This window comes from Fundulus heteroclitus, chromosome 8 (assembly GCF_011125445.2).
Source record: "Fundulus heteroclitus isolate FHET01 chromosome 8, MU-UCD_Fhet_4.1, whole genome shotgun sequence".
NCBI classification, from domain to species: domain Eukaryota; kingdom Metazoa; phylum Chordata; class Actinopteri; order Cyprinodontiformes; family Fundulidae; genus Fundulus; species Fundulus heteroclitus.
This window is the reverse complement of record NC_046368.1, coordinates 16,455,259-16,469,546: the sequence shown is the minus strand read 5'-3', so window position 1 is coordinate 16,469,546 and position 14,288 is coordinate 16,455,259. Positions and strand designations below refer to the sequence as shown.

The 14,288-nt window shown below is 39.7% G+C and overlaps 1 protein-coding gene across 2 annotated transcripts in view; it reads right to left on the bottom strand.

Moving 5' to 3' along the window:
- Positions 1 to 14,288, bottom strand: part of rgs3a (regulator of G protein signaling 3a) — a 181,361-nt gene that overhangs the window by 99,856 nt on the left and 67,217 nt on the right. For both annotated transcript variants that reach the window (XM_036140213.1, XM_036140212.1), the window contains exons 15-16: positions 11,742 to 11,853; positions 6,158 to 6,201 (exon numbers count right to left, since the gene is read on the bottom strand). In XM_036140213.1, coding sequence (XP_035996106.1) covers positions 6,158 to 6,201; positions 11,742 to 11,853 — 156 coding nt within the window. The remainder of the gene's footprint in view (positions 1 to 6,157; positions 6,202 to 11,741; positions 11,854 to 14,288) is intronic.

Here is a 14,288-nt window from a genome sequence, read left to right as displayed (position 1 = left end):
TGTCGGCTGCGGTGGAGACGACATTGAGGGTCGCTTTGTGCGTTCGCCTTCGCCTATGATCAGAGGAGCTCAACGGTCCAGCAATTTGAGACCTTTTCTTTGATTCTCGCCTCTCCGTTTCTCCAGTTCACTTTGCATCTCTTCAAACACGGCAGGAGATTTAACAAAGGAGAGGGGCGATTTGGTCAACAAACTAGCTTTTAGTCATTTTAAGACAAATGAGAATCAGCGTCTTGCAAACGCTTTCACGGCTTTTGACCACCGTGTCTTGTTACACACAAGCACATTATATCTTATTAAGATTTTTATCCGAAGCGCCAACACACAGTAGTGTGCAATTATGAAGCGGGCAAGACAAAATGACTCATTATTTTCCTCACGTGTTACAACAGAAAATCTGAAAAGGGCAGCGTGCGTTCGCATTCAGTCCGTTGCGTGAGGACGCCTCTAAAGAAAAGTAGAAGCGACGGCCTTCGGAGTTCACCTAAGAAGAAAACAAGAGTCCACCTGTTTGTAATTGGCCGGGCCGTGAGAAAACGCGGAAAAAAGCTCAAGGGGTATGAATGCTTTTACGAGGCACTGCAAACCGCAGCGCCTGAATAATAAAAGAGATGAAAGAGTGCCTTTATAGATTTTTGGATCATTTCCTTTCTTAAACAACATGGCATGAATAGCTTAAACGGTAAAATGTTAAATAGTAATGATTTTACTAAATCATTGCCACGGTGTTTCCGACAGTGCGCCGTGAGCAATAAGAGCAGCAGTAGGAGTGAGCTGTTTACTGTGGCCACTGTTTGCTCCCAGAGGTATGAAATGAACTACTGACGGGTGTATCAACCATAACAGATGACTCCGGATTTTATGTGTGCGCGTCTCTGTGGGGGTATCTCGCAGGTACATCGAAAGAAGAGACCTAAAATAGGACAGAGGAAGTTGCTGCTATTTCTCTGTCTGTCCTCCTGTCTGACATCTGTCATAGAGCATGCTGCATTAGGTTGCCATCGGGGGGGTTTGGGGGTTCGGAAGATAGCTGGTGAGGTTTTTGCAGCTCGCTGGAGATTGAAGAGGTCCTGTCACGCTTACGGTGCCGAACTCTGTCACGTCGCTGCTACCGTGATCTAAAAATGTAAATCTGAGTTGTGACTTTGGTTTCTACGGTATATTTAAAGAAACAAACAAGTCCAAAGTGTAGGCTAAAAAAAAAGAAGAAGAAATGTGGGGAAAAAAAGAAAGTACAACAATAAAATGTGATTCTGAAACCGTCTCTACTCCCCAGCCCAAGAGCTGATGCAACCACTTTGAGAGACTTACTCATACTCGAAAAAGTCTCTCACTTCCATTTCTATTTATATATGTAGCCTAATTGGATAGACTGAATAATACTGGAAACTTTTCCTTTGTCGCTTTACAGCCTGAGGGATAGACCCTTCTCATTCTGTCTGGGAGTTCAGGGAGGGGAAAGGGGCCCTTTAAAATATTCATAAGCTTCTAATGAGGTTGTACAGCACGTTTCAAAGGAGAAAATAGTGTGACACTGTAATCGTGTGTATCTGTCTGCGGCAAATGAAGCTCCGGTAGATAGAAAATCTGCTCTGTGAGGAAAAAGTAACCGGGAGGGGAGACGGCTCACAGCTGAAACGAACTACAGACGAGGCACGGAGCCTACATAGATTATTGTTTAGAATAGTTCAGCTGGATCCAGAGTTTATGGTTTAATCAGTTATTTCTTAGACTCTCAACAAGTTTAACTAGAATCCACCAATAGAAAATGTTGTAGAAAAGTACTAAAACTCATCAGTGTAGTGCATACCTTTCTACCTCTGCTACCCCCTGGAATACAATCAATGTTCTCTCTACAGTTATAGTGAAGTTACAAAGAAGAAACAGAATTAAATCTGAGACAACTTTCACTTTTTTAAATCATAGCAGTGTTTTTTTTATGCATTTCATGCCTTAGTTGTTAAAATGGCAAAGCATCTTAGTGTTGAAACACATCAGCTGATTTTTTAACATAATAAAAAAAATTAATTAAAGCTGCATGCCAATGTTTTCAGAAAGAAAAGAAAAACTAAACCCAGTTTTAAGGTTCATCACCTATAAGACAACACGTCATAATACATATTCTGTTTGCTTTGTTGTTGTTTTTTAATCCATTATTAAATCCATATAAAATCTACCCTCCCAGAAAATAGTTTCCATCCATATACGTCTGATGGCATCACTTATGCACCAGACTTTTTTAGGAGTCCATCCATTTGTATTTTTGCTGCTCGTTTCTTTTCCACTCACATGCTTTTTAATATACTCTAAACCCTAAATATGTTAATACTGCCAGTGGAGTTGCACAGTTACTGCTTCTCTTCTGATGTCGTCATCATTTATAAATGGTAAATGGCTTATATAGCGCTTTATCAAGGCTGACGACCCTAAAGCGCTTTACACTATAGTTAGTCACTCACACATTCTCACCCTGACAAGGGTGAATGTGTGAGTGACCAACGCCAGCAGGCAATGCTGATGAAGTGCCCAAGGACACACCGACTGAGATGGTCAGAGCGGGGGATCGAACCGGCAACTGGCCGGTTACAGGACAACCACCGTCGCCCCAGTACAGCTTGTAAATAAAATGTTTTATCATTATTCATCAACCCAAATGCACCAGTAAAGCAGCCTTAAGAGTGTCCACAGTTTTTATGTACAATCTGCGCACTTTAAAGTATTCCTTTCCTTAGGAATAATCTTATGAATTAACTAGTAATTTGTCCCTTAAATTATAACCGGTATGTTGAATAAATGTTCTTCGGTGATTTCAGTTTAAAGCTGTTAAATCAGTTTGTTGTTTTTTTTTAGACCGACTGATAAATGTCAACTTTTTAAAAGGCAATGTGTGCAAAAAGAGCAGAGACGAGGGGCCGGCACCAGAAAGAAAGAATGCCCACAGAGCCTCTGTCAGATAAATATCACATTCTCACTGTTTCTGTCAGCTTCCCAGCAGCTTGTCGTTTTGCTTTCTGCCTGCCTGCATCCTGCTGGATTTGATTGCAACAGATACGCTGTTTTTTTTTGTTTTTTTTTTTGCTGTGAAAAGGCTTTTCTAAATATGGCGACGACTGGGTGTGGGCAGACAGACATTAACGCAGAATCCCAGCGTATCGCATGAATGGTTTTTAAAAGGAGTCATGAAAAGCAGCAAGGATGTAAGAAGCTGCTTTGGTGTTTAACTAATATAAAAAAAAAGGAGGATGTGTGATTATGAAGCCAAGAAAACCATGTATGTGTTAAACATGTTAGAATTAGGAATAGTTTTCATGTTGTTTCAGTATTTACACACACACACAAAAAAAAACTATACCGCTAAGCAGTATTTCTTCCAAAAGCTGCTAAAATAATGCAAAATACACAGCTCAAAAAATAAAGGAACACATTTTAATCAGAATATTGATGTGGTCAGTTCAGCAGTTCAGAGTCACTACTGATCTTTTATCCAGGGTGGAAAGTTTGATTTCATGATGAAAAGTACGGGCCTAAAAGCATGACATGACTGAAACATCATTAGTTCAACTTTGTAGTCCAACTGTTTTTAACATTTGCTTTTAGTTTCTATTTTCCCATGTTTTATTTTGTTTCTACATTTTATTCCAACTTGCTTTTATTCTGTTTTATTTTCCTATGTTTTAATCATGTGAAGCACTTTGCATTGTCTCTGTAGTGAAATGTGATATACAAATAAATTTGCCTTGCCTTGCCTTACAGGTACCATGAGGCGGTGTACCTGCACCCTGCAGAGGTTGCTCAGGTGGCCTGAATGTCTCTGACCAAACCATTAGAAGCAGACTTCTTGAGGGTGGCCTGAGGTCCCACATCAACCAGTAGTCCCTGTGCTCACTGACTGGCACCGTGGAGCTCGAATGGCATTTGTCAGTATTGGTCTGGGGAGGCCTCTCCATGGAGGGACACGCATACCTGTACAGGATAAACAATGGCACCCTGACTTTAGGTATCTGGATGAAATCCTTTGACCCATTGTTAGACCCTCTGCAGCAGCAGAGGGTCCTGGGTTCCTCCTGGTGCATCGTAATGCACGGCATCACGTGACAAGAGTATACAGGCAGTTCCTGGAGGAGGAAGGAATTGACACCATTGACTGGCCTCCACACTCTACTGACCTAAATCCAACAGAACTTCTCTGGCACATCATGTTTAGATCCTTTCAACACCACCAGGTTGGACCTCAGACTCCCCAGGAGCTCAGTGACGCCCTGGTCAGGATCTAGGAGGAGATCTGCCAGGACACCATCCATCATCTTATAAGGACCATGATCCAACATGTCAGGCATGCATACAAGCATGTGGGGCCCATCCGAACTGCAAAGTATCATTTTGAGTTGCTGCAATGACATTTCAGTAAATTGGACCAGCCAGCTGCTTCAGTTTTTCATTTTCATTTTCTTGGTGACTTTAAATTAAGCCGTCTGTGGGTTGATGTGTTTCCTTTTCAGTGAATGATGTGGCATCATTTGGTTCCAAACTAATTATCCAATACATGTCAGTACAGAAATGCAGGATAATTTGTTTTCCAATTGAGATCTGATGTGTTTTTAAACTGTTCTTTTAATTTTTTTAAGCAGCACATTTTTACAGTTATAGTAATTTATCCGAAAGTTTATCTATTTAAGTTTATTTATTATTTAGATTTTGATGCATAGACTTGAGTAAAAATATATAATAAAAAAAAGCATTAACTTTATTACCAGTTTTCCAGTAAACATGCCAACTGAGCAGAATATTATTCCATTTTAGGTTCATCACTTTAGAAAGTGGCACAAGACCAGTTGAGTGTTTGCTGCAGTTTTATCTAGTTTTTGGCACCTGGTTGAGCGTCCAGCGAAGGCAGAGCTGATTGCACAAAAATACTTTCAAACATTGGAATTAGTGTTTTCATGATTTTTCTCTCATAATAAACTCTTTTTAAATGTTTATTAACGAGAGCATTATACAGCCTGTAAATAATATTGAAATCCCTCTTTATTGTATTGTTTGTACATTTTTTCCACCTTTTACTCATATTTATTCAATATTTTACCTATTTTTTGTTTATCTTCAATACAATTATGTTACTAGAGCTGCACTTTTAACCCGTTCGGTAGCTGAAAAGAATTAATAATTAATAATAGTATGATAATTTTATGATTATTAGTCTGCTACAGGTCCGGACTTGCCTCTGATTTTAGCCGGTTTGCTGTTGTGATGACCCGGATAATTGATCATTTTCACAGGCAATTGTATATGACTGTAGAAGAAGTTTATGTGCTCATTTCCTCCACTGTTTAGGCGGTGGGTCCGCCAATCAGCTCTTTCTCTTTTCCACTATCTTCCCTGCTTAAGACACTCTTAGGCTCGCTAAAAGTCCTTCACACTACTAACATATTTTTACTTTAGGAGATGTTACGGACTAGGCTGCTTTGTGAATAACCTTTACCTTACCGAGGTAAAATTCTAAGAAAAATCTCCTAAAATCTGTAATATTTTTCATAAAATGATGTCACTAAGAGCTACTTTTAGTCTTAGGATTCTTTGTGAATACGGCCCCAAGACTGTTACATAGTCCTGCAGTTATCATATGCCATTAAGTAGGAAAAATCTTATCCTCTCAAGAGTCATTTCCTACATTCTCTTTCATCACAAAAGGCCAGCATGAGAGCTGTAGCAGCAGATGGAAGAAAATATGATCATTTTCATAATAACTTGGATCCTCTGAACGGCTTAACAAACCCCAGTGTAAACAAACAGCTTAATCGCATTTGCATATACGTTTAAATGTGCTACATGTCTGGGTGCTTTGCTTCTTAAAATCAAATTCTGCTTGATTATGCGACAACAACCTAAGCGTCTGTGTGTATTTCTCCGCTGCAGTGGTGGGGTAAATGTGAAAGGTCTGCGTTGCGTGGTTGAAAGAAGAAGCTCTCGGAGAGGCAGAGAAGACATTTTCATTAGTGCTTTCTGCTAATCCTCAAAGTCTTCCCTGTAATGTGATTTTGACCACAGTCTATAGCCCCTCTGGCTCACAGACAAAATGGGCTGTTACCATTAAATCCTACATTTCTCTCTGTTTTTCCTTTCCCTTTGTTTCAGACAACACACAGAATCTGTCTCTTACCTCGGTCATGTGGATCAGGTAGAACCTCATCCCATCAGTGTAATCTGTAAAACAACACAGGAACACGGGTTATACTACATTACTTTAACTGATGTCTTCCCTTGACAGCCAGCTTTCCTCTGATGCTGTTTTCACACACTTTCCTCCATCTTGTACAGAAAGCAAGCGCCGGTGATTTCTAATTCTGACCAAACAGTTTTATTGATGGAAAGCTTTTACTGTGGGTCAGCCTTACAGACATCCTTCCATAATTCACTGAAGAAGCGCTGTGGGAGACAAGCCCGTGGCTTTGGAGGCAAGATAGATGGTTTTAATCGAGTGAGCATACACACTTAAGACCCACACTCACGATATGCAGAGCTGATGTTTACCTCTTTGCACATATAGGAGCCCTTTGGATCCATAATTTAAACACTGAAACATATATGAAAACCAGTAAAAAACAACAATTTGATGTTTTGTGTCCGCTTTGCCAAGAAGCAGTCATCCTTTTATTTATGTCATTGCTGTCCCTGCAGACATAAACGTACCCAAACCCTATATCAGCATAAAAACAAATGGGTTATTAATGCTAAATAAGCACAAACAGTATTGATCCACACTATCTTTAACTTTAAATGTTGTTTAAAGATATAATCCTACATCTAAACGTCTGTATATACTCAAATATCTTTGATGCATTTCTGTTCCTGCTGTGTAGTTTAGGCTACTGAAATTTTTTTTGCAGCTTTCTATTCCAGTAGCTGACCAGGCAACATTTACTTTTGCTTACAGTCATGGTGAAAAGAAAGTGCACGCTCTTTCGGTTGTAGTGTTTGAAGTATGTGGACACAGTCGGACCGTTTTAGTCTTTGCCAGGTTCCAAAATGATCTAAATCTGACTTCAAATCTAAACAAATATGATTGTCAATATCTAATAAACGGAAACACAGTCAAAATGAAAAGACAGCTTGTGGGAAAAACTAAGTACACCTTTGCTGATTCTTCATAACTTAAGAGTTGGATGCTGCTAATAACAAGTTTGACCAACTCAATAAAAAACAGGGGTTTTAGCAGCTTGCAAACTTGCTGCTTACAGGTCTGCGTTAACGCAGTGCGCAGAGACATCAGCAATGACCTAAATGAAGCTGCCTATCATGAGTGGACTCCATTTTAGACAGTTTCCAGACATCTTTGGCTTAAAATTCCCGATAAATTCCCCCCAGGGGTCAAAACCCATCGGATCCATCTCACGTCCTGAAGGCATGCGGTGAACTTCTCTGTTTACCGGCGTGTTCTCGAGTCAAACGCGAGGCCGTCTCTCAGACAGCAGGAGCTTGACCCCGACTGCAATAATCTCAAAAACAAGCAACAAACCTGCAACGCAATAGTCGGGGAGGGAAAACTTCAAAACAACTGAGTTCAAAATATCGCCTTGACTTCAAATTCATTGAAATGCCGTGGCAGAACTCGAACAGAGGTGTGTATGACCCTGGAGCTGCAAACGTAAACAAATCCAAGCAAAGTGGTTTATAAGAGCGGGCTGCGCTTCCTCCATAACGTTTCCTTATACGATGATAAAGAAAACAGCTACTTCAGCTTCGTGATGCTGACGGCTGTTTTTGCACGCTGCTGGATCACGGGGTGCGCTTATCTTTCCCACACAAGGTTTTCCATTTTGGTTTTATCTTTGTTCACAAATAACAGCATGGAACCTTTTGTGTGTTTTCATGCGCTGAAGGCTAAAGATGGCAATAATTTGGGAAGCCCCGTAAACACAGGAACCGTACTTTTTTTTTTTTTTTTTGTAGAGGAAAGATTTGGCCTCATCTCTTTGGATTTTATATTTCCTAGATTTACAAAAACATAACAAAATTACAACAAATTCCAGATTTAATTTACCAAAGGATTCCAAAAGAGCCTTTAATGTATTCCCTCATTCATTCAAAAGATAATCTAATATTAAATATTCATTATATATGTCATACTTTTAGGACTGTGCATCTATCTTAACACCCTGATCAGAGACTGTGGCACCATATCCTTTAACCAGGTAAAACAACATAACATAATGACAGGATATAGAGACTAGCAGCACTGACATTTTTTTTTTTACATGTATGAACATTGTAACTCATGTAAAGTCACAGCCCGTTTCCCTAAAAATCTATTATTTCTGTGTCTAACAGCAGAGGTCGCTGTTGTCCAACTATCTGATTCACGCAAAACCAGCAGTGTCACCAGCATAAAAGTACAAAATGAGCAAATGTTTTCTATTTAGCCCGCATTAAATCAGTATTGCTTTTGTTTGACGTATTAACCCCTTTTGCATTACCTTACGAACGGGATAATATTAATTTCATGACGTTTGACAACATTCAAATATTTTTTTTGTTTTGGTAGTTAGATTTTGTTGGTGCATAAGAAGGCTCACATTGTTTTTAATCAGCTTTAATCAGTAATATTTATCACCTGGACTAGACAACTTTCTTGGTAAGGTCCAGCCTTACTTTGATCATTTGATCGTGGTAGGTTTCCGTACCTTTTTTACTTTGCAGTTTGCACACAACTGCGCAATTTTTTTTCCAACTTATTCTGATAAGCCATATTTCCCTAAGAGGTTTGGAGGTCTTTCTCTCTTTTTCCTGCCTTTTTTTAAGTCAGTTGCAGAATTTCCTGACAGTTTTTATGGGGCATGCTTTTTCCTTTTGCTACAAAGCTGCTCCTGACCTTTGGATCATTCAAGGGACAACATGAAGATGAGCGGAGGAATACTTTAGTACAGGACTGGAGATTAAAGGAAGAATAAAACTGTGCTAGATTATTTACTGTAAGGACAATGCTTGGACTACCGCGTTGTCTTCTTTACTGTAGCCTACTTTTGTTGTTTCCCACGCTCCTCAGGCTGGTATTGGGGTAATGGGAACACAGGAAAGCCCCTGTATTGAACTCGTCCTGTGTCATTACATGCACACACACAGACAAGTCAAACACACCCTCACTGAAACAAACACAATCCCCCGGCGCCTCCTTCCTGAGTGACGCTGCCGAAGCGAAATAACAATGACGAGCAGCAGGGTGGAGGTGAATATTTGTAACTGTGTGTGTATCCCCTCACAAAGCAATACACACAGAGCCTTTTGAATCCTCTGCCTGGTGATTTTTGATTGATAGGGCGCTGCACCGAGGTCAGAAGTGGCCCAGAGGAGATCAGTGGTGTCCAGAGAGGACAAAGAAACTCACATCTGCATTTGCTTTATATTCCCAGTGTCCATTCAGCACGCTTGCAACTGAAAACCACATTCAGTGTCTTAATTTTTCTAATGATCATAATCAGTAATTAATCCCAATCTAGGCTGCGCACTCACTCAATCCTCACTCGATACGTATGTTTACACATTTAATAGAAAATGAAAAAAAGAAAGCGGAGTGAAAAAGTGAAAATCAATTATCTTTGACTTTATTTCTCTTGAGATTTTACTTATAAATCATGCATTTAATGGCTCAGAGTTGTTGACCACATCCTTTTTGAAAGCTAGGTAACTCAGTTTCACTACCTGCACGCAGGACTGAATACCAGCTCACCAACTCTTTCAAATCAAGAGATTAAACAGAACCTGTCTGACAACAGGAAGAAGGCTAAAAGATCTCAAAAAGCAACACGTCGTGCTCCGATCTAAAGAACAACAAGGACTGACGAGAGACAAATCCACTGATATCTATTAGTCCGGAAAGCGTTACATAGTCTTTCCCAAGGCTTTTGGACTCCAGGAAAACTCCAGGAAAACCACAGAAAAACACGGATCAGTCGTTTGCCTTTCCAGATTTCATAGTTACATCAACAAATCGTTCAGAAGGTTAAAAGAAAAGCTAAAGCCCTGCAAGCTCCACTTTTGTCAGTTATGGTCTGTGCACCTGATTTAACAGTAAGAAAAACACCCGGGGGAAATTTGCAACCATGGACCAGCTCCAAAGCCAAAATTACTGCAACATAAAAGAACACACATTTGCTAAAAAAAAAAAAAAAAAAAAACATCCACACAACACAACACAACATATTTAAGCTGTGCATCATGTTACATCAGCTATCCATCCATCAATCCATTTTCCGACATACTTATCCCTTGTGGGGTCGTAAGGGATGCTGGTACCTATCTCCAGCTGTCAACGGGAGAGAGGCGGGGTACACCCTGGACAGGTCTCCAGTTTATTGCAGGTTACGTCAGCTAATATAACACAATTCTTAGAAAGATCTTAATCCCAAAAGTTCAACATAATCATGGTAGCTTGACGTTCTGGAACTACATCACTGCTCCAGGACATACGAAACTTGTCATGATTGATGGATGCAGGAATTCTGCTTTCTATATGAAACTCCTAGAGAAGAGCCATCAGGTAGAGTTAGGGTTAAGCCATTGACCAGGAGGTGAAGCACACTTGGGTTGTGCAGGAGGAGAATGAGCTGAAGAACCCTGAATGAAGGTTTGTGAGCGGTCTAGTAAAAGTCTGAACTCAAATCTGCTGGTGCTTCTAAACCCTCCAGTCAACTGTTTTGAAACTTCTCCACAGCAAAGTTAAAGCAAATGTTTTGTGGCAGTTGCTGCCCACAAACCGAGGCAAAACCATTCAACTGGTTTCATCTTTACTAGGGTTATCTGTGTCTTAACATAAAGTCTGATTTGTCTGATGATCTGAAACGAGGGTCTCCTTGTGAGGGTTGAATTCTTTTGTGCATTTGTTGCAGATGCTTTCGGTTCATACTGAAACCTTCATGGGATTCTCTTTCTCAAACACCAAGACGAAACTCTCAGTTGGTATATTCTAATCACTTGCTTACCACAGCCAACAATGATGCTATCACAGATTTCAGAGCCACAGTTTGCTTTTTGCAGAAAAGGCCTTCCCCTCTCATACATGTTTGTTAAGACTCACCACTCGGCTTAAACCCACTGGAGTCGCACGTCCATGGATTTAAACAACATGAAAGTTGCTGTGTGATGATTAATATCGTGCTGCGCGCTCTTATTATCTGAACTGCTGCTGTTTGCTGGAGCCAGCAGTTTCTGAACAATGCAGTGGTCAGATTTCAGTTTTCTGTGTCCAAAGCATGCCCGTTCTGTCTTGGCTCTGGGCCTCTCATGCCTCCAGGACCCCACCCCCTGTTTCCGCACGCTACCCACAAACACAGATGTTTGGACCATGCCTTATTTATTTGATTTGCCCGGTTACTGTGAGACCCTGATGGTCTCGGTATTCCCTCCATTAGGAGCCAGTCGTTTACACTGAGGTGTACTGAGAAGACAAAGCAACTTGAGATTCAGCACTTGTTCCCCAAATATACGCCGCTAACACTCAGCTAAAAATGCCTCCACAACGCTAGTACTGTAGATGTTTATTTCTGTTTGTGCAGTTTTTGGTTCCTGTTTTTATTCAGTGTTGAATTGTAGAGGGTCAAAGAAGGTTTAGCTGGTAGATATGATTGACATGCAGTATTTAAGTTGTATCCAACTTAGTTAACCTCACAGAGGTATCACAAGGGTACACAAAGGGTGAAAATGGAAATCTCACAACGTTGAATCTTACACGGGTGTTGAGGCAAACTTACCATCTTGTAGACGGAGGTGTCTGAGGTACAGGGGACTTTGTAGGACGTTACATCTGCCAGGTTCATTTTCTCTCGTTATGAGCAGCAAGTCATTGTAGACAAACACTGTAACCTACAAGACAACAGGGGGACAAAAGTTAAAAAGACAGAAACAGGAAATAGATGAAGGCAGGGGATTGGGGGTGAAGAAAAGGTGGTAATACATGTGCATCATTGTACAGCTCTTATGGCTTACACCTTACAGAGCTGAATACTGATCTTGCCCCATTAAAGGTTTTGCTGTAAACAAAGGAGCTGATTCACAGATTCTGTTAAAATAAAGTCTATTTCAGTTTTAAGATGCATTAAAGTGGGCAGGCACAAGAAAACATGTATATCCTAAACAACCTGACACTAAAAAAGGCCTATAGTGCTTCAGTAAGTCCGGTTTTTATGTGCTATGTGAAGAAAAAAACCTACAATAGAGAATGATCGTCTTAGTTTCAACACGATGCTTTTGCATTTGGGGCTGTCTCTTAAGGGGGGTGGGTTAGTTGGTAGTGTGTTATAACTGTAGCAACTATGTGGTCGAGTGTGTGCGTGTGTGCGTGTGTGCGTGCGTGTGTGTATGTGTGATTATTCGGCAAGTGTAAAAGTTTGAGTGGGTGGAAGATAATGCAAGAACATGGCTAACCGTTTTCACACTGAGAAATGTGAACTTTGATAACACACTTGATGCAGCAGATGTATACAAATAAATACATATACAGTCTCAAAGTGATCCCTAACAGTTTCAACTTTGGTTCTGTCTTATTCAATTTAACATTTTCATATTTATTTGTAATCTATTTTATGTATTATACCTTTACATAACTAGGAAGCCCCTTAAGAAGTCAAAAGTTGGAAAATAAGATCAAAATGCATGCAAAAAACGCAAGTAGTAGTCTCACAAGTAGCCCTACATGCTTGCACTCTTAAAGTTACAGGAGATTTATTGGAGATTTAGCCTTTCCCAGTAACATACATTTTACTAAACAGTCGTTACTTTTATAGATATTTGGAATAAAATGAGTAATTTTGTTATATAGCATTTTATACCTGCGTAATTTTGTTTACAAAATCGTCTTGATAAGAAAAATATGTTTGAAATTTGTTATTTCCCTTCAGTGGTTATCATATGGCTATACATAAAAACTTGCCAAGCCAATAGTTTGAATGAACAGTGGTCCTGCTCACATAAACGCACATAACTCTCATAAGGCTGCAACAACAGAGACAGAGCAGAAAACAGCCTGTTAAAAGAAGAAGAGCAGGGAGGGAGAGAGAGAGAGAGAGAGAGAGAGAGAGAGAGAGAGAGAGAGAGAGAGAGAGAGAGAGAGAGAGAGAGAGAGACTCCCTCATGACAAACATTGGCAGCAAAATATTTGCTTTATGACCCCAGGAAGAGTCCACTGCACTGCCCAACAGAGATCACATGTTTTGCAATGTACTGCGGACATTAAAAAAAATTATACTTTTAATATTTACTTTAGGAGAAAAAAAAATGTATTTCCTCTTTCTACATACAGACCAGCCTAACGTGAACATGCTTTACTTACTTCTGCTTAAGGAAAATAAGACCTAGGAGTACATTTCAAACGGGTAAAGGTTTTATGTTTTCACACAAATCCAACTGTGTCAACCATACATTGTTGTCAGAAGTCGATTTTTTTGTGAGCAGAAAGATGTTGTTATGTTAATACTGTAGTCACAAGGCTTTGGAAAAGGTATCTTAACAGAACATGGGTCACAGGGTATTTTTGCCTCATTATCCACATTTCACTGTACAAAATTTATTCATTTTATTGCACACTGACATGTAAAAACAGGGTGGTACGCGATGATGTTTACAAAATTCAAGCAACTGGTGCATAAAGAATCTTTTCCACTTAATGAAGCAGAAATGATGAAGATCCACATTTTTCTAACAGACAAATAGCATTTATTCAAGTCATGCATAATTCAGGCAGTTCTATAAATAAGGCAGCTTTTTTCTTATAATAACAATGTTATTCTGAGTGAAATCTTGATATTTCAATGGAGTTGTGATAATACTAGAGGCGTTAAGGAATTTCTTTATAACCTACCCGCATTATGCAATTGCTCTGCATTTCTTTGCATTTCACTGCGTGCAAAACCACTCCAATAGTTTGCATTTGCAGAAGTGCAATGGACAAGGACTTTTGGTCAAAGAGACAAAAACTTCTTTTCTCCCTACAACATAGTAGACACCATAGTTACTCCAATGGAAGTGGAAAATCATAAAACAAGCCCAGAAAAAAAAGATCCATCAGTCAAAAAAATAACAGTCTACACTCAAAATTCTCGATTATTTTTCAACATAAAGCTCCTCCAGGGATGATAATCAGTTTGGTTCTGTACCATAGAATCTCATTTAAGCTAAAAGAATGAAGTTAGCTCAGGCATAATTTACTGTGGCGAAGATGAGCAAATAACAACAATTTGGTAAAACATCCAGGATAGCCAAAGTTAGAGATATCCTTACAGTAGGTCCTCACACCTAACAAG